The sequence below is a fragment of the Eretmochelys imbricata genome, chromosome 14 (assembly GCF_965152235.1).
Source record: "Eretmochelys imbricata isolate rEreImb1 chromosome 14, rEreImb1.hap1, whole genome shotgun sequence".
In the NCBI taxonomy this organism is placed as follows: Eukaryota; Metazoa; Chordata; order Testudines; family Cheloniidae; genus Eretmochelys; species Eretmochelys imbricata.
The window spans coordinates 3,860,281-3,880,591 of NC_135585.1; the positions used below are offsets into that span (position 1 = coordinate 3,860,281).

A 20,311-nucleotide genomic window follows, 5' to 3' on the forward strand; every position below is an offset into this window, starting at 1 on the left:
TTGACCTTTGACCCCCCTGGGGACAGCCCTCCAGCCACAGCCAGGTTCCCTGCCCCGCCTGGTGCTTTAGCAGAACCAAGCGGGGCGTGTTGTCCCCTGGCCTGCAGCGGACCCTCTGGCTGGAAAAGCATCTCTCAATTATCTGGAACGTAGCACGTCTGGGTCTCTCCAGCTCCTGGAGCAAATAATGACTGGCCATGTCTCACTGCGCCACCCTTTGCTTTGCAGTGGGAATTCTTCAGCTGGCTCCTCCAGCTTTCCCTCAGCGGGGCCCTGGGGGCAGCTCCCGGCCCTCCCCTCTGGCTTTAGCCCAGGAGGCGAAGTGAATCTGGTGGATCTCATTGCGGATTCCAGTTGCCCATGGCATGAGATTGCCACTCGGTTCGACACCGTTGGGCACGGCTCAAGGTTGGAGCCGGGGCCGGGGGATGCCCTCTCAGCAGAGCTGTGTGCTGGGCATCCCAGAACTGGAATAGTGCAGGGGGCAGGTGTTAGGAACGAGGTGCATCAGCAGGCCCGGGATGCGGGGAGCCCCGGGCTGGAATAGCAGGAGGGGCTCCGGCCGAGCTGTGGGTTTGTCAGGTCGGTTTGTCTCTAGAACAAAGTTAAAGTCCCTCGAAAAAGGTTCCAAGGCAACGTTGGTTTGGATCGAGGCTGGAGCAGCCCAAAGGGGCTTTGTGGCCATGGGGGCTGGTCTTCCTGACACCGCCTTGCCCGTGTCCGTACAGAGCAGAGCCCCCTCCGTCGGGACGTGCCCGCTGCACGCCCCACCTTCCCTCACCCCCCAAGCCTCTCTCGTGCCCCCCTCTCCTGGGCGCTTGCTCCACCCGCGTCTGGCTTCGCCTCTGTCTCCCGGGCTCGCTGCCCTTTCCAGGCAGCTCTGGGTCTGACCCTGCAGCTGCCCGCGGGACCCCGGCTCAGTGGCACGCAGCTCCCGACAGCTGCCGGAGGATTAACGGCAGCCACAGAGACATTGATACAGGCAGAGCGTGAGGGGCTGGCTGAGCCCATCCCAGCCTCTGCCGCGTTCCTGCGTGAAGCTGGGGATGGAGCCAAATCCCCCTCTGCGTGGAGTCACGGGCCTGGGATGCGGGGAGCCCCGGGCTGGAATAGCAGGAGGGGCTGCGGATCGGGAGTGAGGGGCTCCGGCCGAGCTGTGGGTTTGTCAGGTGGGTTTGCCTCTAGAACAAAGATGCCCCGCACACAGCTCTGCTGAGAGGGCACCCCCCTGCCCCGGCTCCAACCTTGGGGCTGGCAGGGGACGTGCGGTGAGGGGGGCACAGGGGAGCGTGAGGCAGGCAGGGAGGGTACCGTGGAGGGTTCCCCTCCGTCTCCCTTGCCTCCTCTCTGCTGATGGTACCTGCACAAGCTCTTTGGCCGGCCAGCACCAGCCTGGCACTCCGCGTGCGAGGGGCCATGCCAGGCCCGGCACTGCCTTGTTGGGTTACCTGTTAGCCTGCAGCCCCTGCTGCCCGCCCATGAGTGCGGGCGCAAGGGGGCCCTCTGCTCCCTGTGCCCTCCGTGCACGCTCCTCGACTCCCGTTGGTTCCTTGCCCCCCCTCCAGGAGAGCCCTGGGGTATTGGTCTGAGAGGCCCCTTAGCTGTCCTCCTCCATCGGTCCGGCCCCGCCCGCCCGCCTCCCCTCTCCTCACCCTCCCGTTCCAAAAGCCGGAGTCGCTCTTTGCTTCCTGAACATCTAGCTGACAACAGCAGAGCAGAGCAAACAGGCCCCGGGTTAGCCCCAGCCTGCAGAGCTGGGGGGTCAGATGGAGAGGCCCAGCAGAAATCAGGGCCCCATTGTGCCAAGGGCTGCACAGACCGGCCCTGCCCCAAAGACCTGGCAGCCTGATGAGATGGGCGCATGCTCAGGTGGGCGGCGCTGGGCCAGGAACTGCAGAGTCCTCGCCTTTGTGCTGGAGCCCCCTGCATCCAAAAGCACAAGTGAAAAAATCTCCACTATTCCCAGGGACAGGCTAGTACCTGTCCTTGAAGCTGGGGCCCGGCCCGGGAAGCAAACCCAGCCATGCTGCCCGCTGGGGCGTCATGCGCATCTCTGCCCTCACCGAGTCAGCCCAGCCAGCGGGGAATGGAAACCAGAGTCACGCTGGCGGGAGTGTCCTTTCAAGGAGAGGCCTGGCGTGGAGCGAGCCAGATCGATGTCCAGGGACAAGAGCCCAGAGATGCAGCGGCATCCGTGTGCATTAGCCAGCTAGCGGCCGGCAGCACAGTCAGCCGAGCCTGGCTGGAGTTGGGGCCAGGGGAGGCTTCAGGACAGAGACTGTGTCCTCGGCCCCCTCCAGCTCTGGGAACCTTGCAGTGGCTGCCCCAGCATGGGGTGAGCTGCCCCCGTAACCAGAGTTGAGCGCAGTCAGGGGGGAGCTGGAGCTGGTCGGCCGTGCTCCTGGCCATGCTGTGCGGCTTGCGTCGGCTCACTGCTCAGGGCCGCGCCCTGTCGGCCCAAGGCGTCCCTGCACCCCGTCCCGCGGCTTGTTAGCGCGGCCAGCAGGTCCGGAGCAGCCAAGCAGGCAAAGCGGGATTCGGTGTCTCTCTCGCTGGCTTTGCCCGGCACTGCCGAGCCGCTTCGCAGCCCCCTGCCCGTTTGTGCGGGGCCTCTGCCCTTTCCTCCCCTCCTGTGCCACACCCGGGGGCCCGCAGGACACCAGCTCTTAGCGCTCCTCCGGGCATGGCCCCTGCTCCCCTCCCAGAGCTTAACTGGTGCCCAGGCTCTCCAGGGCTGAGCTTTGCCTCTGGCTTTACCGCATCAGCTATGAAAGTGGAAAAATTGCTTGTACCCCAGCACCTCTCATTACAGATTACGCCCGGCCCCCTCCCCTTCTCTGGCTGAGCCGGCCGATGGTGAAAGGCGCCTAGTCAATAACCCATCCTCGCCGGCTGAAAGCACCTGGGGGCGGGGGGCTGCGAAGGACACGCAGTCGAATCGACAGATTTAACATCTCCTTTGCTGCCCCTCGGTTTTATCTCCCTCGCTAACAGCCTCCCTCAACCTGAGTGGAGCCCTGGCAGGGGTTCAGGTTTGGTTTCTCAGGGCTTAGAAGGCGGCGTCCATAAAAGGGGATTTTCCCGGGGCAGGGCGAGGGGCTCTCTCGCGGGGTTTATCTGCAAAGCTGCCCCATTACGGCCGGGAATTAGGCTCCATTACTCCCCGCTGGCGCGGGGCTGGGGGGCAGTGAAGCGTTCCCTTGACCTATATAAACGCCCCCCCGCCCATGCTAATGCACAGAGCGCTGGTCCAGAGCACGGCTCCTAATGCCCGCTGTGTAAGTAAAGTGCAGGGGCAAAGATTTTTATCCCATTAAGAGGGATTAATGGCATGAAAGGGGCAGCAGTGAGGGAGGGCTCTTCACTCTCCCAGCCCTGGCGCATTCCTGCTGCTCTTTTCACTGGGTTTCCATGCCCCCCCTTACCGTCCCCGTCCACTCGGGCAGTCTGGCTCGTGTGGGTGAGCGCTCCTGCTGGCTGGGACGGAGAGGCTCTCACTGGTGGCTGGCTTTCCCTAAGTGCAAAGCAGCGGCCATGAGCCAAGAGCAGCCACTGATGCTAATCTGCACCAGCCGTGTGAAAAGCATCCATGGCTAATTGGACCAGGAACATGCCAGTAGTGGCCGGCTTCCACTGGGTTCCCCATACACACCTCTGCCATCCCGATCTGCACTGGCAAAGCTGGGGGAGGTGGAGCCCAGGGCTGGGTTAGCAGAGGGCTGCGGGTTGGGGTCGAGGGGCACCGGCAGAGCTGGGGGGTGGAATCTGGGGCTGGACTGGCAGGGGGCTGCGGGTCAGGATTGAGGGGCACCGGCAGAGCTGGGAGGTGGAATCTGGGGCCGGGCTGGCAGGGGGCTGCGGGTTGGGGTTGAGGGGCACCGGCAGAGCTGGGAGGTGGAATCTGGGGCTGGACTGGCAGGGGGCTGCGGGTTGGGGTTGAGGGGCACCAGCAGAGCTGGGGGGGTGGAGCCTGGGGCCGGGTTGGCAGGGGGCTGCGGGTTGGGGTTGAGGGGCACCGGCAGAGCTGGGAGGTGGAATCTGGGGCTGGACTGGCAGGGGGCTGCGGGTTGGGGTTGAGGGGCACCAGCAGAGCTGGGGGGGTGGAGCCTGGGGCCGGGTTGGCAGGGGGCTGCGGGTTGGGGTTGAGGGGCACCGGCAGAGCTGGGGGGGTGGAGCCTGGGGCCGGGTTGGCAGGGGGCTGCGGGTCGGGGTTGAGGGGCACCAGCAGAGCTGGGGGGGTGGAGCCTGGGGCCGGGTTGGCAGGGGGCTGCGGGTCGGGGTTGAGGGGCACCAGCAGAGCTGGGGGGGTGGAGCCTGGGGCCGGGTTGGCAGGGGGCTGCGGGTCGGGGTTGAGGGGCACCAGCAGAGCTGGGGGGGTGGAGCCTGGGGCCGGGTTGGCAGGGGGCTGCGGGTCGGGGTTGAGGGGCACCAGCAGAGCTGGGGGGGTGGAGCCTGGGGCCGGGTTGGCAGGGGGCTGCGGGTCGGGGTTGAGGGGCACCAGCAGAGCTGGGGGGGTGGAGCCTGGGGCCGGGTTGGCAGGGGGCTGCGGGTTGGGGTTGAGGGGCACCGGCAGAGCTGGGGGGGTGGAGCCTGGGGCCGGGTTGGCAGGGGGCTGCGGGTCGGGGTTGAGGGGCACCGGCAGAGCTGGGGGGGTGGAAGCTGGGGCTGGACTGGGTCGGGGTTGAGGGGCACTGTGTGAGGCCAGGACCAGTGTAGCGGGGGGGCTGCTGGCCAGGACTGGTATCGCAGCACCAGGGCTGTGTCTGTCTGTGTGCCTGACCTAACAGTGTGTGGGTGTCGGAGGGGGCGGGGAGAGCTCCGGTAGCCCCTGCCTGTCGGGTGCCAGGAATCGCTGGGCCCCCGCCCCCAATGCACCCCACTCCCCTGCTGCCGGGCGCAGACCCCGCCCCAGCGGGGAGCTGATGTGCAGATGTTCTGAGTGCCAACTCTCCCTCCTCGCCACCGCCTGGGTTTGGAAAGTGGTGAATTCCTGCACCAGCTCATTAGTCTCTAATTAGCCAGTGGCGCGTAAACAGTCCCAGCAGATGGGGGCGAAGCGATAATGACCCATCAGGGGCGGGGCTGCCTCTGCCGGGCCCGAGTGAAAGGGGCAGAGCCCTGCCAGCACCACTGACCCAGCTGGCTTAGCGCGTGGCCTCCCTGGCTCTGTCCGTCCTAGGGGAAGACACCGGTGGGTGTCTCCAGCGTGGGCCCAGTGTGGGCGACGTCTGCCTGGCTTTTGCTGGTGGAGATCTGCCCGAGGCCTCCACCTGCTGGGGTGCATGCGAGTGGACGTATGCCCACACGTCTGTGCACGCGTTGGCAGCCCGGATTCGCCAAGGCCCTGAGCTGCCTCAGCCCCCATGGACGTCAGCAGGAGCCCCAGGGCGCCCAGCCCCTGGGCACACCCCTCCTTGGGCACGGCTGTGCCCCCAGGGCTTGTGCGTCAGGCGTGGCCCGGGGGTGCGCTGCGGCTGTGCGTGGGGAGCGCGGGGTGCCCAGGACGCTGCCCGGGCTGCGCGAATGCACGTCTGGCCGGCACGTTATAGCCGCTGCCTCAACGCGATTGCAGAACCAGGGCGCTCCCGCTCGGGCGCCCAGCCGCGGGAGCTGCAGCCGTTTGGGCGGGGCGGGGAGGACTCTCCTTTGAGCCACCTGCCAGGTGGGACAGTCCTCGTCTTGCCCTCACCCTCGCCCAGTCCTGCGTGGGATCCTTAGCACGACAACCGTCTCATGGTTCACCCGCCAGGGGCTGGAGCCCCACGGGGGTCCAGTGCGGGGCGGGCGGCTGAGGGCCAGGGGAGCAGGTGGTGCAGACGCTGCCCTCCCAGGGTGCCCAGCAAGGCAGCTGCTGCTCCCGTGTCGGAGGGGCAGAGCATCACCCTGCAGCGGGCCCCCAAAGACCCCCCCAGCTCTGACCAGCGCCCTCCCCCTCTTACCCAGCGTCCTCCCTGCCTCAGATCTGCAGGCGAGAGCGTCAGGTGTCACTGGGAGGGTTGGGGATGGGGAGAGGCAGCGGGGGGACAAAGCAAGGCTGCTCCTGGGGAAGGAGCCGGTGTCGAGGAGTGAATTGGAAATGGCCTGTTGATACACTCGGCCCGTCAATCACGCCTGAGCCACTCACGTCCCCGCCTGTCAAAGTGCCAATCATCCCGTGCCTGCGTACCTGCTGCATCATGGCACCGTCAGTTACCATTAACGCTGCCCGGGGCCGGGGGCTGCTCCGCGGGGGGCCTAGCGACCGGCTGGCTGGGGAGCAGGAGGTGCGAAGGGCCGGTAAATGCAGCGCTGAGTACTGCGGGGGGAGACCGGTGTGTCTCCATACACATCTGTCTAGCGATGCATGTATCAACCACTTCTACTGAGCCCATCACCACCGCGTCAAGCCTTCCTCCCGTTCTCCTGGCCACTCTGAGCCTTCCCGCCAGCCCGCGATAACCTCCCCATCCCAACCCGTCTGGGCGAGACTCGAACCAGCGACCGAGAGGTGAAACTCTCTGCCTGGCTCCCCGTCCCTCCACTCCTCAGCAGCCTTCACCCCCAGGCAGTCACTGGCACTGGCTGGGGGTGTGGGGGGGGGGTGAGAAAACCTGGATTTGTGCTGGAAATGGCCCAACTTGATTATCATACACATTGTAAGGAGAGTGATCACTTTAGATAAGCTATTGCCAGCAGGAGAGTGGGGTGGGGGGAGGTATTTTTTCATGCTTTGTGTGTATAAAAGATCTTCTACACTTTCCACGGTATGCATCCGATGAAGTGAGCTATAGCTCACGAAAGCTTATGCTCAAATAAATTGGTTAGCCTCTAAGGTGCCACAAGTCCTCCTTTTCTTTTTGCGAATACAGACTAACACGGCTGCTACTCTGAAACCTGGCTGCACTATGTGACTTGTGATTTGTACCATGGTGCTTCCCGCTGTGCTGGGCCCTCTGCAGGCTCCAGGGTGGCTCCCGGACCCTTGTGCCTGTCGCACGCTCTGCTGTTATCCCCATTGCACCCATGGGAAACTGAGGCACAGAGCTATAATGTGACGTGCTCAAGGTGACGCAGGGAGATGTCAGAGCAGGGAATTGAACCTAGCTCTTCCTAGACCAAGGCTAGTGCCCGAACCACCAGAGATCCTCCTTCGCTCACCCCCGCGTGTTCCCTCCCATCATCTCCCCGTTACCAAGCCAGGTTTTCTTCTCTCTCCCCCATGAGCATCTCGGAGTAATTTTGTATTCCTCCCCCTCCGTCTCCTCCTTTTCAAATTGAGCCACCTGAGTGCAAAAATCCACACGCTCTGCCATCAAACTCCAGGAGCTCGCGCTCATGTCTAGGGGCATCAAAAAAGAATCTACATGGAAAATTTCCAGGGAAAGAACTTTGCTGCATGTAAATTGGAGGCCCAGAAATCTCCCAGCCTCAGATCTCGCTTTTATTCCAGTTCAGTAACTAAATTGATGATACCTGAATTACAGAGCTGCACCTCAGAGTGCTCCTCTTGCTCACACCCAGCCTGCGCTGTCTCTCGTTGCTCACTAGTGGGATTGGTTTATTTTTGTTTTATTAAGACTTTGCTGTTGCAGCTTCCCATTAACGAGCTAGACAACGTTCGTCAGCAGGCTCCTTTCTCGGCCTCAGCTGGGATGGTAACGACGTCACTCCAGGGCGCCAGGTTCCAAACGCCGCGGTGGCGAGGCAGAAAACGAGGGTTTGTCGGAACGCTGGGGCACCAAATCGGCCTCCATTTATTATTATTCATTGTTTGAATTGCAACAGCACCGCGAGGCTGCAGCTGAGATCGAAGCCCCATTGTGCTAGGTGCTGGACGGACACCCAATGGTTGAGTGACTGCCTCAAAGGAGGGATCAGTGGCCTTATGGGGGGCCCAGAGACAAAGTGATGTGCCCAAGGGCACACAGAGAGGCAGTGGCAGAGTCAGGAGCTGAACCCAGGAGTCCTAAGCCAGAGCCTTAGCTGGCAGGCCTGTTCCCTGGTCAGGAACCTCCAGCCGGTGACGGGCTGAGCGGAGCGGGGCACTGGACACTGACACGGCCCTGCTGTCTGCACCCCTCCCGAGCTGTCCTGGCATTCAGCGGGAGGCGAGGAGGCAGCAGCCTTCAAAGTCAGGCTGTTGGTGCTGAACCTGCTCCCCGTGAAGTCCAGGGGAGTCTGGCTCGGTTTCGGCAGGCGCCAGAGCGGGACCTGTGAGGGGAGGTGGCCGGCTGGGAGCGGGTTGATCTTGCGAGCAGCCTGCCTCCTCCTCCTCAGTCGTTTAGGGCTTGCTGCAGGCCTCCGGCTCCCTCTGGCTCAGGTTCCCTCGGCGTTTGCTGCTTCCTCTCCCAGTCCCACCTGAAATCCAAGCCCCCCTCCATTCCCACCAGCTGCCTCCTCGTCATTTCCACAGCAACCATCCTCGTCATCACGGAGGGGGGCTGGAGGACTCCAGGGGGGAAGGAGCAAGGAAAGCCTCAGCATGCAAACGAGGAGAGTGTCTGAGGGAGGATAATAAGGGTTTCAGGTCACACCATGCCCACACCACTCAATTGCAGCCACCTCTGGGGTGGAGGGTGGCAACCGCCAATGCACAGCACAACACCATGAAGACCGGAAAGCCGGGCTGGGGAAACTCCCGCACTCCTATGAAAGACATCCTGGGACATTTGGGGTGCCAGAAAGGCAGACAAACCTTGAGGAACTCGCCTAGAACTTGGAAGAGCTGTGCGGGCTCTGTCCAAAGCTGGCTGCATTTCAGCACTGAGTGAGCAATCTCTGTGCAGTGTTGCAGTGTGGTGGTTAAATGGCTGCTGCACCCCACCCCAGAGGTGGCTGCATTTCAGTGCTGCATGAGCAATCTCTGTGCAGTGTGGCGGTGTGGTGGTTAAATAGCGGCTGTGTCCCACCCAAGAGGTGGCTGCATTTCAGTGTTGAGTGAGGAATTCGGATCCGTGCTATTAGAGAGATTAAACTTTTCAGATCTGTGTCTCCCAGCATTCCACTGTCCCCTCCCAGTCTCGGCCCAGAGCCGAGATGAGTTCCCAGTGTTGCTGAAGTCCCTGCTGCTTGCTGGTGGGCTCTCAGCAGATGGGGCTAGGGCGGGGGAACACAGAACTAGCTGCCGTAAAAAGGCTGCCGTGACCTTCGCGAGCGCATACCCATGGCATGATCAGTAGCAGAATTACACGCCACTTCTCCGCCTCTGCGCTGCGTTTCACCCTTTAACACAGAACAGATGGCGGAGGGGCTTCAAAGCGGCAAGAAGAGAGCTTGCTGTTTGCGATCAGATTCGGAGGTGTGCAGACTGCCGAGGGACCGACTGGGGAGGCAATCGCTCCGTGCCCCCCACAGCTGGAATGGGATCTCGGCTTGGCACAGGGAGGGGCTGCCTGGGTGCCCTGAAGATGCCAGGCCTCAGCCCTCGAGTGTCTCGGACCAGCCCCAGAGCTCTTGCGTTGCTCGAAGTCCGTCTGCTGCTCGTGGCCTGCGCCTTAGACTTGGGGGGCTGGGAATTCTGGAGCCCGGATCCTGGCTGCTGATGCCTTCTGGGGTGGGAGGTCTCAGCCTGTCAGCAAAGAAAGCCTGGCCCACCCCGCCCTGTCGTGAGTGGGACTGGATCCTGTAGCAGCCAGAAAGGGAGACTTGGGCTGCGGGGCACAGGACTCTGCCCATCCCCAGAGGCCGAGTGCGCTCCCTGGCCTGTGCTGTCCACACTTTCCAGGCGGTGGCCTCTCGCCCCTCAGGGGGAGCCCCCAAGCCCAGCCTGCCCCCCGCAGCCAGGCATGGAGCAGGCTGAGCACAGGGCCGGCCAGTGTCAGTGTCCGTAATTCTCTCCCCATGCAGACCCGCCTCCCCGCAACCCGTATCCCTCCCCCCCACACCTGCCCCCACCTCTTGGGTTTTCTGCTGCTGATCCTGTTTGCCATTCATCTGTAACCAGTCCATTTGGGCCTTGCTCATTTCAGAGCCACTGCCCCCCAGCACCCTCCGCCGCCCCCCTTGGTCCAATCTTCCTCTCCGATCTCGTTCCCAGCCTCACAATTACCGGGCTGCCCTGGGAATGGGCCTGGAATCAGCTTTGATTAACTGCTTCGTCTGGAGAGTGGAGGGGCCGCCGGGTCGCCCGCCTGTGGTAACGGCTTCGGTGGGGAGAGAGTGTGTGTGTGTGGGGGGGGGGGTCATTCAGTGTAACCGCCACCCTGCACCCAGCCCCCCTCCTGCCCTCCCAAGGGGCAGCCAGGACAGGTGCGGGGCTATAGACAAGCTGCGTGGGAGGAGGTGTGGGGGGAACGGCTAGGCTGACACCTCTAGGGGGTGGCTAGGACCCGAGCTGGCTCAATCTGCTTTCTCCTGCCAGACCCTGTCCCCCGGAGGAGCAGACTTGGGGGGCTTTCTACCTGTGTTGAAACCAGGCGCGGAGTTACCTGGCTAGCGCAGCTAGCCGGGGTCTCAGCTCTAACCAGAAATGCTCATCGATGCTACTGGAGGGTGCTGTGTTAGCATCGGCCCGGCAGCAGATTAGCGAGGGACGGGCAAGCAGATGGTGCAGTATATTTGGATTTTAGCAGAGCATCCGGCAGGTCTGCTGGGGGAAGGCCAGATTCTGGTTGTGTTTGGCACGCTGAGCAGGGCCTTGCCCATTGTACTGGAATCAGCCGTGGGAGGAGGCGTTGGAGACAGGAGTGTGTGGACAGGATGACTGCGGGGACAACAGGAGTTAAATCTGCAGGGAAGACGAGCCCTGGAGTGATTGGGAGGGGGTGTTGGTGCCATTGACAGGGGAGATTGGAGGAGCTAAATCTACCTAGGGTGTGAATGGGGTGCCCCTGGGGGGGATGAGATGAGGAGGTGATCAGGGAAGGCTCCCTGACAGTTAGATCAGCCCAGCGGTGAAACAGGGTCCGCAGGGGATGGGACAGGAGCCCTGCTGTCTGACAAGCACTGATTATAGATTATAATAATAATAATTATAATAATAGATTATTGTCACGAAGTGGGACTGTTCTTAATATTTCCTCTGAATACTGTAGGAGTGCCTCAGTTTCCCCTATGCATTTCTTAAGTCTCTAGGTGGTGGGATAAGGGGGTGTAATTGTTGCAGAGCAAAGGGCCAGTGTACATAAATGGCAACACTCTGTCTCCTGGCCACTGGTGGCCTGGGCCCTTCCCCCCCTGCCAGGTGAGAGCTAAAGGGTTGGAGAACAAAGGAATCTGGTGACCTCCTGGCCCGGGAAAGGGACAAAGCCCAGAGGAGGACTGGCTGGAGAGAGTTTCAGTTTGGGGCTGGCTGGGGAGGAGGAGTGAAGTGCAGATGGGGTTGTCTGGCTCACTGCCCCCCAAAATGGACCCAGCTGAGGGGTCCTGTTCTCTGCACCTACAAGCTCTGGTTTAGACCATCTTCCTGTCATCTAATAAACCTTCTGTTTTACTGGCTGGCGGAGAGTCACGTCTGACTGTGAAGTTGGGGGGCAGGACCCTCTGGCTTCCCCAGGAGCCCGCCTGTGGGAAGCGCACGGAAGGGCAGAGGATGCTGAATGCTCTGAGGTCAGAACCAGGAAGGTGGAAGCCGTGTGAGCTTTTAGCCCTGCGGACAGTCTGCTCACAGATAGGAGACTTCCCCAGAGTCCTGCCTGGCTTCGTAGGGAGCAGTTCAGAGCATCGCCCGGGGACTCTGTGATAACTGGAGGAGCCGATCTTTTAGCTGCGGGTGGGGCGGAGCTGGGTCTTCCCTTCGGCAGCGTGCGTGTTGGATGAGCAGGACCACGTGCACTGCCCAAGCTGGAGTGACCGAGCTGCTTGGGTGAGAGCGTGAGGCTCCGTGTCGGCCCGGCCACTGCGCGCCCCTGATCCCTCCTGACGGATAGCGTCGGGCCGTGGGGTGGCAGGCGCTGCCCCTGAGATCACACCGGGTTGCCTCTTGTAGACTTGCTCTGGGCAGGGCCAGAGAGCGTCAGGGTCTCAGCTCTCTGGCACCATCTCCTTTCCCAGGAGTGAATGCAGGACGTGCTCCAGGCCCAAATACTGCCTCGAGGGGCTGAAGGGTGAGGTGGGACTGGGAGCAGAGCAGCCTGAAAGGCCACTCATCCAGGGACCAGCTCTGGGTACACCAGCAGCTGTCAGTTCCTTCCCTGGCTCGTCTCATCCAGGAGACGAGACCCAGGACATCAGTGAAGCAGCTCGCCAAGTTATCATGGAGGACCAGTTTTCCCAGCTCTCCTGACTTCTCCAGGACGCAGCCTCCCCGGTGAGCTGTCACATGGGCTTGTGAGGCTGCAGCGTGGTGGGACTTTGTAGGTTAGCTTATGGAGGGGACCTGGGTTCTAGTCCCAGCAATGCCATTGATTCAGTGGGTGACCTTAGGCAAGTCACGTCCCTGCTCTATGCCTCGGTTTTCCCATCTGTGAAATGGGGCTAATGCTGCTTGCTTTCCTTTGGGTGTGATCCAGCTGCAAACTCCTCAGTGCCTAATTTCCACACTGAATGCCATGGGATTTCCACGTGCAGGGGGCTTGTGGGACAAATGCATTGAGACACACCAGTGCAAGTGGCTGGGTTGGGGCCAGGTATCGCTGCTACTCCTTATTCTGTACGGCCTGTTCTGTGGTCAGTCACATCCCTGTTTGCAGAGCCAACTTTCCATAGCAGTTTCTTTGCAGGCTGGCTGTCTGCTAGCCATGGCCATAGCAGGTCACAAACCAGACATGGCTACTCGGTTCCTAGATAGCACCTCCAGAAATGAAAGGGGGGGGGGTGAGGGACGGTGTCTGTCATGTTTATTTCCTTCCCTTTCGTTTGGGAGCCAGCCTGTCAGAGCAGCCAGCTCCAGCTGGCGCATTTCAGCCAGCCGAATGGGCGCAAGTGCCTTTCATGCCCCCTGAGATGTGTTTATCCCGTGCGCTCTCTGCCAAGGGGGCATGCCTCTGATCCCCCTCCACTGTTAGGAATGCTGCCGGATGGCAGACAGAGGGCATTTGTATTGTAGATTGGCATCAATTTATTGTTTTCCTCTCAGTTCTCAACACTTAGCAGTTTTGCTTAAGCTAAAGAGCTTGACTTATGCTGGGGGGGGGGGTGGAAAAGATGAAGGCGTTTTCTCTTTCTTTCTTCTTTTGCTTTTCTTTTTCAAGAAAGATTAGATTGAAAATAAAAGCGAAGGAAGATTAGCCAGCACTGGACATTCTGGGGGCAGACAGTCCGGCAGCAGAGGATATGTTTAGGGGTGAATTTGAAACCCCCAAGAGGATGGAGCACGAGAGAGAGCTCAGACCCCTTGCTGCCATGCAGGGCGCCCTGAAACACACCAATCCCATTCATTATTGGCCTGTTCCTTGGTGCGGCTGGGGCTTTGCTGTCTTCAGAGTGATCTGGGCCAGGGACTCCGGGCGGTGCCCTTTGTCCCTGGGTTTCAAAGCACTTTCCAGTCATCACAATGCACCTGGTAGGCAGCTGCATGCTGCAGGGCAATCTTGAAGGCCAGAGAAGACAAATCTAGACTAGGGAATAAATCTCCTGTTATCTGGGTGCATTCGACCCAGTCCATGGCCAGCTAGCATGTATTCAGATTAGCTTCCCCTGTCTGTGCTGAGGTGGCCATAGAATCCCTGCTGTCCTGGGAGCGGGGCTTGTGACCGCTGTCCTTTGGGCACAGGGGGAACCATGGCGCTTGCCTGCCCTGGGGTGAGAGCCCGACGCCTTTGGCTCACCGGAGACATTCTGCCGCCTTTACGCTGACAGTCCTGAGTTTGGTCCGTGGACGAGAGAAGCCAGGAAGTCCAAATGCCCACCTGCAAGCGAACTGCCCCGCATGAAAGAAGCTGAGAGCCTTTTAGTTCCATGCGCACCCCCTCCTTCCCCCGCCCTGTTGTTTGCTGTGAAGCGGGCCCCCAGCGGGGAAGGGGCATTCAATCCCGGGGGGCCAGGACTGCTATTGTCATCAAACAAACTGCTGATGACAAGAACTAAGGGCAGTGGATTTTGTGCGCGTGTTTATTTTCTCCCCCACCCCGCCCCCCGGTAAATAAATAAAATAAAACTGCAATTCAAAGCACACTTGAAGGCTGCTGGGGAATATGATTGTGCCTTTGAAGTATAAGGGCTTCCATTTGTTAAACCGAAAATGGAGCTGTGTGTTTCAATTTAGAGGTTCCTTAGCAAATAAAACCAGAGAGGAGCGACTGTTTCTTCTTCTCTCGCTCAGCCTGCAACTCCCCAGCCCCCAGTGTTAAAAGTCCAGCACCATCTGAGCTGCTGCAAAGGGAGCGGGGAATAAAGGAAACAAAGCAGCTTAAATAAGCCCTAGATGGACTAAGCTCCTGTCGATATGGCTGCAAAAATGGCTTGGAGGGGAGAGGTGGAGGGAGGTTTCTGAGCTGTGTGATTACTGGGGGTGGCTTCTCGGGGTAACCAGATTAATGTAGGCCCATGCCAGCCACCTCTAGTTTAAAGAGTGACTGCGGGAGTGTGGGGGGGGTTCATCTTGTAATGGATCCAGCTGTGTCTGTGAGACCGATGCAATCTAGTGAATGGATCAGAACTGCTCAGTTGTGTTTCATAGAACCCGTACTGTTAATCACTAATGGGGATTCTCCGTTAGTTCAGGTGGCAAGATCCAAATTCCGTCCCCACTCATGCCAGGATTTTCCACCAGCAGTGGGATGACTGTTGTGATTTCCTAGGAGTCCCAAGGTTCTTTCCACTATTCCCAGATCTAATTGGCGCAGTTTGTGTGTTGAAAGCAGGAAGTCCTTAATGGTGCTGGATCACCATGGCCGGTGGTTTCACTGCTGCAAAGGAGGAAGGGTGCCCAGCTCACTCTCCTCTAGCTGTGTCGGCTCAGGCCGAGCCAATGGGAGCACGAATTGGCTTGTGTCAGTAAAGCCGCTTACACAGGGTGACCTGCTGGAGAGTGATAGGGTGGGATAGGAATTGAGTAGGAGCCCTCTGGAGCAGCGGCTCTCAACCTTTCCAGACTCCCGTCCCCCTTTCCGGAGTCTGATTAGTCTCGTGTACCCCCAGGTTTCACCTCACTTCAAAACTACTTGCTTAGAAAATCAGACATAAAAACACAAAAGTGTCACAGCCACACTGCTACTGACAAATTTTAGTTGGTACTGACTGCGCTAGTGCATTTTATGTAGCCTGTTGTCAAACGAGGCAAATAGCTAGATGAGTTGTTGCATGCCCAGGAAGGCCGCTGCGTACCCCCAGGGCTATGCATAATCCTGGTTGAGACCCACTGCTCTAAAGGCCCTCACGGTGTCCTGCGTTCCAGGAGACACCAGAACCCTGCCAGAGAAGCAAGCTTGATTTGTCCTTTACGGCTACCTCAGCCATGCCTAGAAACACCTCCCCTCCCTCGCCCCCCCTGAGTCCAAGCACCACAAAGATCCTCAGTTCCTTTGGTCTGGGTTTTTTACCCCGCCTTCCATGTGCTGTGAGGAGTCCACTGGCAAGACCCATCTTCCCAGGGAGGAGAGCAACGATAAGAGTCTTTGGTCCTTTCGTTGGCTACTCCCCAATCCAGACGTGGGGAGTTTCCACTTGTCAGATGGACCCAGAGCCCGTCTGGCATTGATGGGGCTCCTCTTTTGGGAGGGGCGGAACAATTTCCCTCGAAGAGCAACGCCTCTCCCTAATGAATGTCCCTCCCCTGCAGAGTCATTCAGCCGGTCACAGAGGCTCACGCTACGCCTTCTCAAACATTACACTGCAGTACGGAGCACAGACGCTGCCAGTGAGGTTAATTCAGGCAGACGCTCACAAGCATTTGACAGCATCTGAACGCTTCCTTCGCATTCTAATACTGGTTTGATCAATATTAACCTGCCAGCGGACCCGGCGGATTCCAGGGCCAGATCTGTCAGTGTCCAGTTGACACGTGAGGACCTTGGCATGAGCTGGCGCTTGGTCTGCCGGCATCACATGGGCGAAGGCCAGTGGGAGAGGAGGTGCCGAATGCGAGGCGGGGGGCGTCCGGCGGACAGCCAGAGGGTGGCGAAGCGCCAAATGCGAGGGGTAGTGGTGTCTGGTTGATGGTCAGTGGAAGGCGAGGTGCCGAATGCGAGGGGTAGTGGTGTCTGGTTGATGGCCAGTGGAAGGCGGGGTGCCGAATGCGAGGGGTAGTGGTGTCTGGTTGATGGCCAGTGGAAGGCGGGGTGCCGAATGCGAGGGGTAGTGGTGTCTGGTTGATGGCCAGTGGAAAGTAGGGTGCCGAATGCGAGGGGTAGTGGTGTCTGGTTGATGGTCAGTGGAAGGCGAGGTGCCGAATGCGAGGGGTAGAGGTGTCTGGTTGATGGTCAGTGGAAGGCGGTGTGCCGAATGCGAGGGGTAGTGGTGTCTGGTTGATGGTCAGTGGAAGGCGAGGTGCTGAATGCGAGGGGTAGTGGTGTCTGGTTGATGGTCAGTGGAAGGCGAGGTGCCGAATGCAAGGGGTAGTGGTGTCTGGTTGATGGCCAGTGGAAGGCGGGGTGCCGAATGCGAGGGGTAGTGGTGTCTGGTTGATGGCCAGTGGAAAGCAGGGTGCCGAATGCAAGGGGTAGTGGTGTCTGGTTGATGGCCAGTGGAAGGCGAGGTGTGGAATGTGAGGGGTAGTGGTGTCTGGTTGATGGTCAGTGGAAGGCGAGGTGCCGAATGCGAGGGGTAGAGGTGTCTGGTTGATGGTCAGTGGAAGGCGGTGTGCCGAATGCGAGGGGTAGTGGTGTCTGGTTGATGGTCAGTGGAAGGCGAGGTGCCGAATGCGAGGGGTAGTGGTGTCTGGTTGATGGTCAGTGGAAGGCGAGGTGCCGAATGCGAGGGGTAGTGGTGTCTGGTTGATGGCCAGTGGAAGGCGGGGTGCCGAATGCGAGGGGTAGTGGTGTCTGGTTGATGGCCAGTGGAAGACGAGGTGCCGAATGCGAGGGGTAATGGTGTCTGGTTGATGGCCAGTGGAAGGCGGGGTGCCGAATGCGAGGGGTAGTGGTGTCTGGTTGATGGCCAGTGGAAGACGAGGTGCCGAATGCGAGGGGTAATGGTGTCTGGTTGATGGCCAGTGGAAGACGAGGTGTGGAATGCGAGGGGTAGTGGTGTCTGGTTGATGGTTAGTGGAAGGCGGGGTGCCGAATGCGAGGGGTAGTGGTGTCTGGTTGATGGCCAGTGGAAGGCGGGGTGCTGAATGCGAGGGGTAGTGGTGTCTCGTTGATGGTCAGTGGAAGGCGGTGTGCCGAATGCGAGGGGTAGTGGTGTCTGGTTGATGGTCAGTGGAAGGCGGTGTGCCGAATGCGAGGGGTAGTGGTGTCTGGTTGATGGTCAGTGGAAGGCGAGGTGCCGAATGTGAGGGGTAGTGGTGTCTGGTTGATGGTCAGTGGAAGGCGAGGTGCCGAATGTGAGGGGTAGTGGTGTCTGGTTGATGGTCAGTGGAAGGCGAGGTGTGGAATGCGAGGGGTAGTGGTGTCAGGGCGATGGCTAGTGGCCAGGGAGATGTTCACGGGACACGGTCTATTGGCGTGTGCCCCCGACATTGCCTAGGATAGAGAACGCTTGGTTTCACAGCCTGAGCTTGTGTCTGGGGACCTGGGATGTCTGGGTTCCATACCCCCCTTGTGTGACTGTGGGTGATGTCCTCGGGGTTCCCCTGTGCTGGGAAACAGGGGTACAGCTCCTGCCCATCCTGGCGGGGTGGGGAGGAGGTTTGCAAAGGGCTCTGAGACCCCCTGGCACCAAAGCCTCATTATCTCCCTGGCCGCAGCATGGAAGCCTCCACTGTCAGCGCAGGAGAAATCTTCCCCGGAGCAAAGACGTCCCCAGGTCTCATCTCAGCCTTGGCAGGGCTCTTTTAAGCACGAGGTGGCTGGAAAGAACAAGCCCTTCAAAGTCCCCTTACTCCCCACCTCTCACTTGCTCCTTCTCCATCCCCCGTGCCTTTCGCCCCTGCCCACCCCGGCCCCTTTCCAAACCTCCTCCCCCACCCAGACATATGCCAGGGCCTCTGCCCTGCTGCGCAGGAGGGGTCAGGTTGGCAAGGGGGGGGACTTCCAGAGAGCGAGGCTGGGGCTGAAATTGCGTCAGTGAGGCCCAGCCCGGGCGGGTCTCGGGGGCTGCACTGGCTTTTTTTGGTAGGAGTCCTGACAGCTCCATCCTGCGTATGCAGAGGAGAGAATTGGCTCCGTCTCTCAACCATCAGCCCGGCCAGACCGCGGCACTGTCAGCCAGTGGAGGGACATTGGGGTAGACCCCCAGCAGCTCCGTTGAGGGGGTTTTCTCTGTGGAAACCCAACCCCCTCCTCTCCCAGTCCTGCCCCCCTCCCAGCTCCGGCATAACGAGCTGCCCCCTGTTCTGGCAACAGTGGGCTGGGCTGGTTAGCATGGTGACAAGGGAGGTTAGAGCAGGGGCCTGGGAGGCAGGTTAGGGCATGGGATTGAGAGTCCAGGTCCCAAGGATTTACCCCCATTGAGGGAGGGAGATGGCTCTGACGGTTTGAACAGAACTCCTGGGTTCTCGTCCCAGCTCTGTCCCTGAACCGGGCCACCTGCCCTTGGTTTCCCCAGGTGTAAAGCAGGACTGAGACTGGCCAAGGTGTGTCATGGGGCCCCGGGATGGCGCAAGGGGTCGCTGGAGAAGTGCTGCCCCTGTGCCTGGCAGCCCTGGGAGAGGGAAAGTGGCCTTGGGGTACAACACTGGGCTGGGAGTCAAGAGATCAACTTCCTCTCTGCCACTGAGTGCCGGTGTGCCCCGGGCAAGGCTCTTCACCTCCCAGGGCTTCAGTCCCCCCGGGTAATCCTTGCGTCCTCCTGCCCAGGACCATGGGGCTCTGACCGTCCAGGCCGAACGAGCAAAGAGGAGGCCTCAGTCTCAAGCCAGCCCAGGGCCCAATGCCCAGCAGTGCAGCCCCCACCTCCCCGCAGGGCAGCTCTGCTGGAGTCAACGGAGGCACCCGCCAGTGGCTCAGGGAGGCAGCTGGGCTGGCGTGTGCTCATCTGACGGGGCTGAGGCTGGCCTTGAGGGGTGACTCCTACCAGTTGCTGTTCGGCCTGGTGTCCGGCGCCTGCAATGCTGTGGGTACCATGGGGAGGGGTATGCACCGTGAGAGGGGACGGGGGCCCCGTGGGGTGCTCTGGGGATCCAGTGGGTTTCATTTTGCCCCCTTTGCCTCTCTTTCTAGATGACGTTTCGCCATATTTCAAAACGGAGCCGGTCCGGAGCCAGGTCCACCTGGAAGGGAACCGCTTGGTCCTGACCTGCATGGCCGAGGGCAGCTGGCCCCTGGAGTTCAAGTGGCTTCACAACAACAAGGAGCTGACCAAGTTCTCTCTGGAATACAGGTGAGCGAGCCCCTGCACCCACCCTGCCCTGCCCCGGTGGGGAACTGCCGGGACCTTTCCTCGGCAACGGCGCTGGGGAGGCTTCCGCGTCTTGACTGTTTCTTCTGCTCAGGCTGTTGTGGGGTGGAGCGAGGGGAGCTGGCCGGGGCGTCCCAAGCGCTGGGGGACCCCAGGTGAGGGCACATAAGTGTCCTGTAAAGCGGACGAGTTCCCCCGTGGTCTGGGCCCACAGAGGGGGTGGCTTGCTGGGGAGGTGGGATGCAGGGACAAGCTCGGAGCCAAGATGAAGTGACGTTGCCCTCTCCCCACATCCCTGGGCCCAATCCACCCGAGGGCAGGAAATGGCTAACAATGTCGCCAGCCGTCCGCCCCCGTAGGTTGATCAGCGATCGAGGAGCAGGCAGGGCCCCCAGGATGTGCCGGGATGCACCAGCCCCCACGTCCAAGGCACTGGAGAGCGGCTAAAGGGCCAGGGCTGAGGAAAAAGTGAAGAGTAGCAGGAGACGTGTCCCCCTTTGTTCTCCAAGCTCCTGTCCCTTGCTAAGGGCCCCGCTGGGCAGCGAGGGTGGCAGGTGCCGGCGGTGGTTTTCCTGGGGCGTGGGCAACTGCCCTGTGCTGGCCATGGGTGTCCAAGAGGCCTGTGGGAATTGACAGTTAATTCCCAGATTCACCCCCTTCTCCCAGACGCTACGGCCTAGTCTCTGGCTTGTGCCCGTTGGGGGCAGGCTGCTCCATGAACACTGTGGCAGGGGCTTTTGGGAGGTGGCTGAGCAGGGACTCAGGATCGACAGGGACGAGGTGGCCACGGTGCAGCCCATGCCAATGCCATGCCAATGCGATCTGTGGCTGCCGTCCCCTTGACCGTGGAGTGCGGCCTGGGGAGACTACAGGTCCCAGCATTCAGTGCTTCATCTTGGCCCAGCACAGGGGATTAAGGGGGAGTGTTGCATGCTGGGACTTGTAGTCTCAGCTGGCTGCCCCTCTGCAGGAGATGAGAGCAGCTGGTATCGGCCACATTTTAGGCAAATGACAT

General features: G+C 60.5%; 1 protein-coding gene across 1 annotated transcript in view; it reads left to right on the forward strand.

Moving 5' to 3' along the window:
- SDK2 (sidekick cell adhesion molecule 2) overlaps nucleotides 1–20,311 on the forward strand; it is a 169,377-nt gene that overhangs the window by 69,519 nt on the left and 79,547 nt on the right. Inside the window, exon 2 of the mRNA XM_077833358.1 lies at nucleotides 19,119–19,278. Coding sequence (XP_077689484.1) covers nucleotides 19,119–19,278 — 160 coding nt within the window. The remainder of the gene's footprint in view (nucleotides 1–19,118; nucleotides 19,279–20,311) is intronic.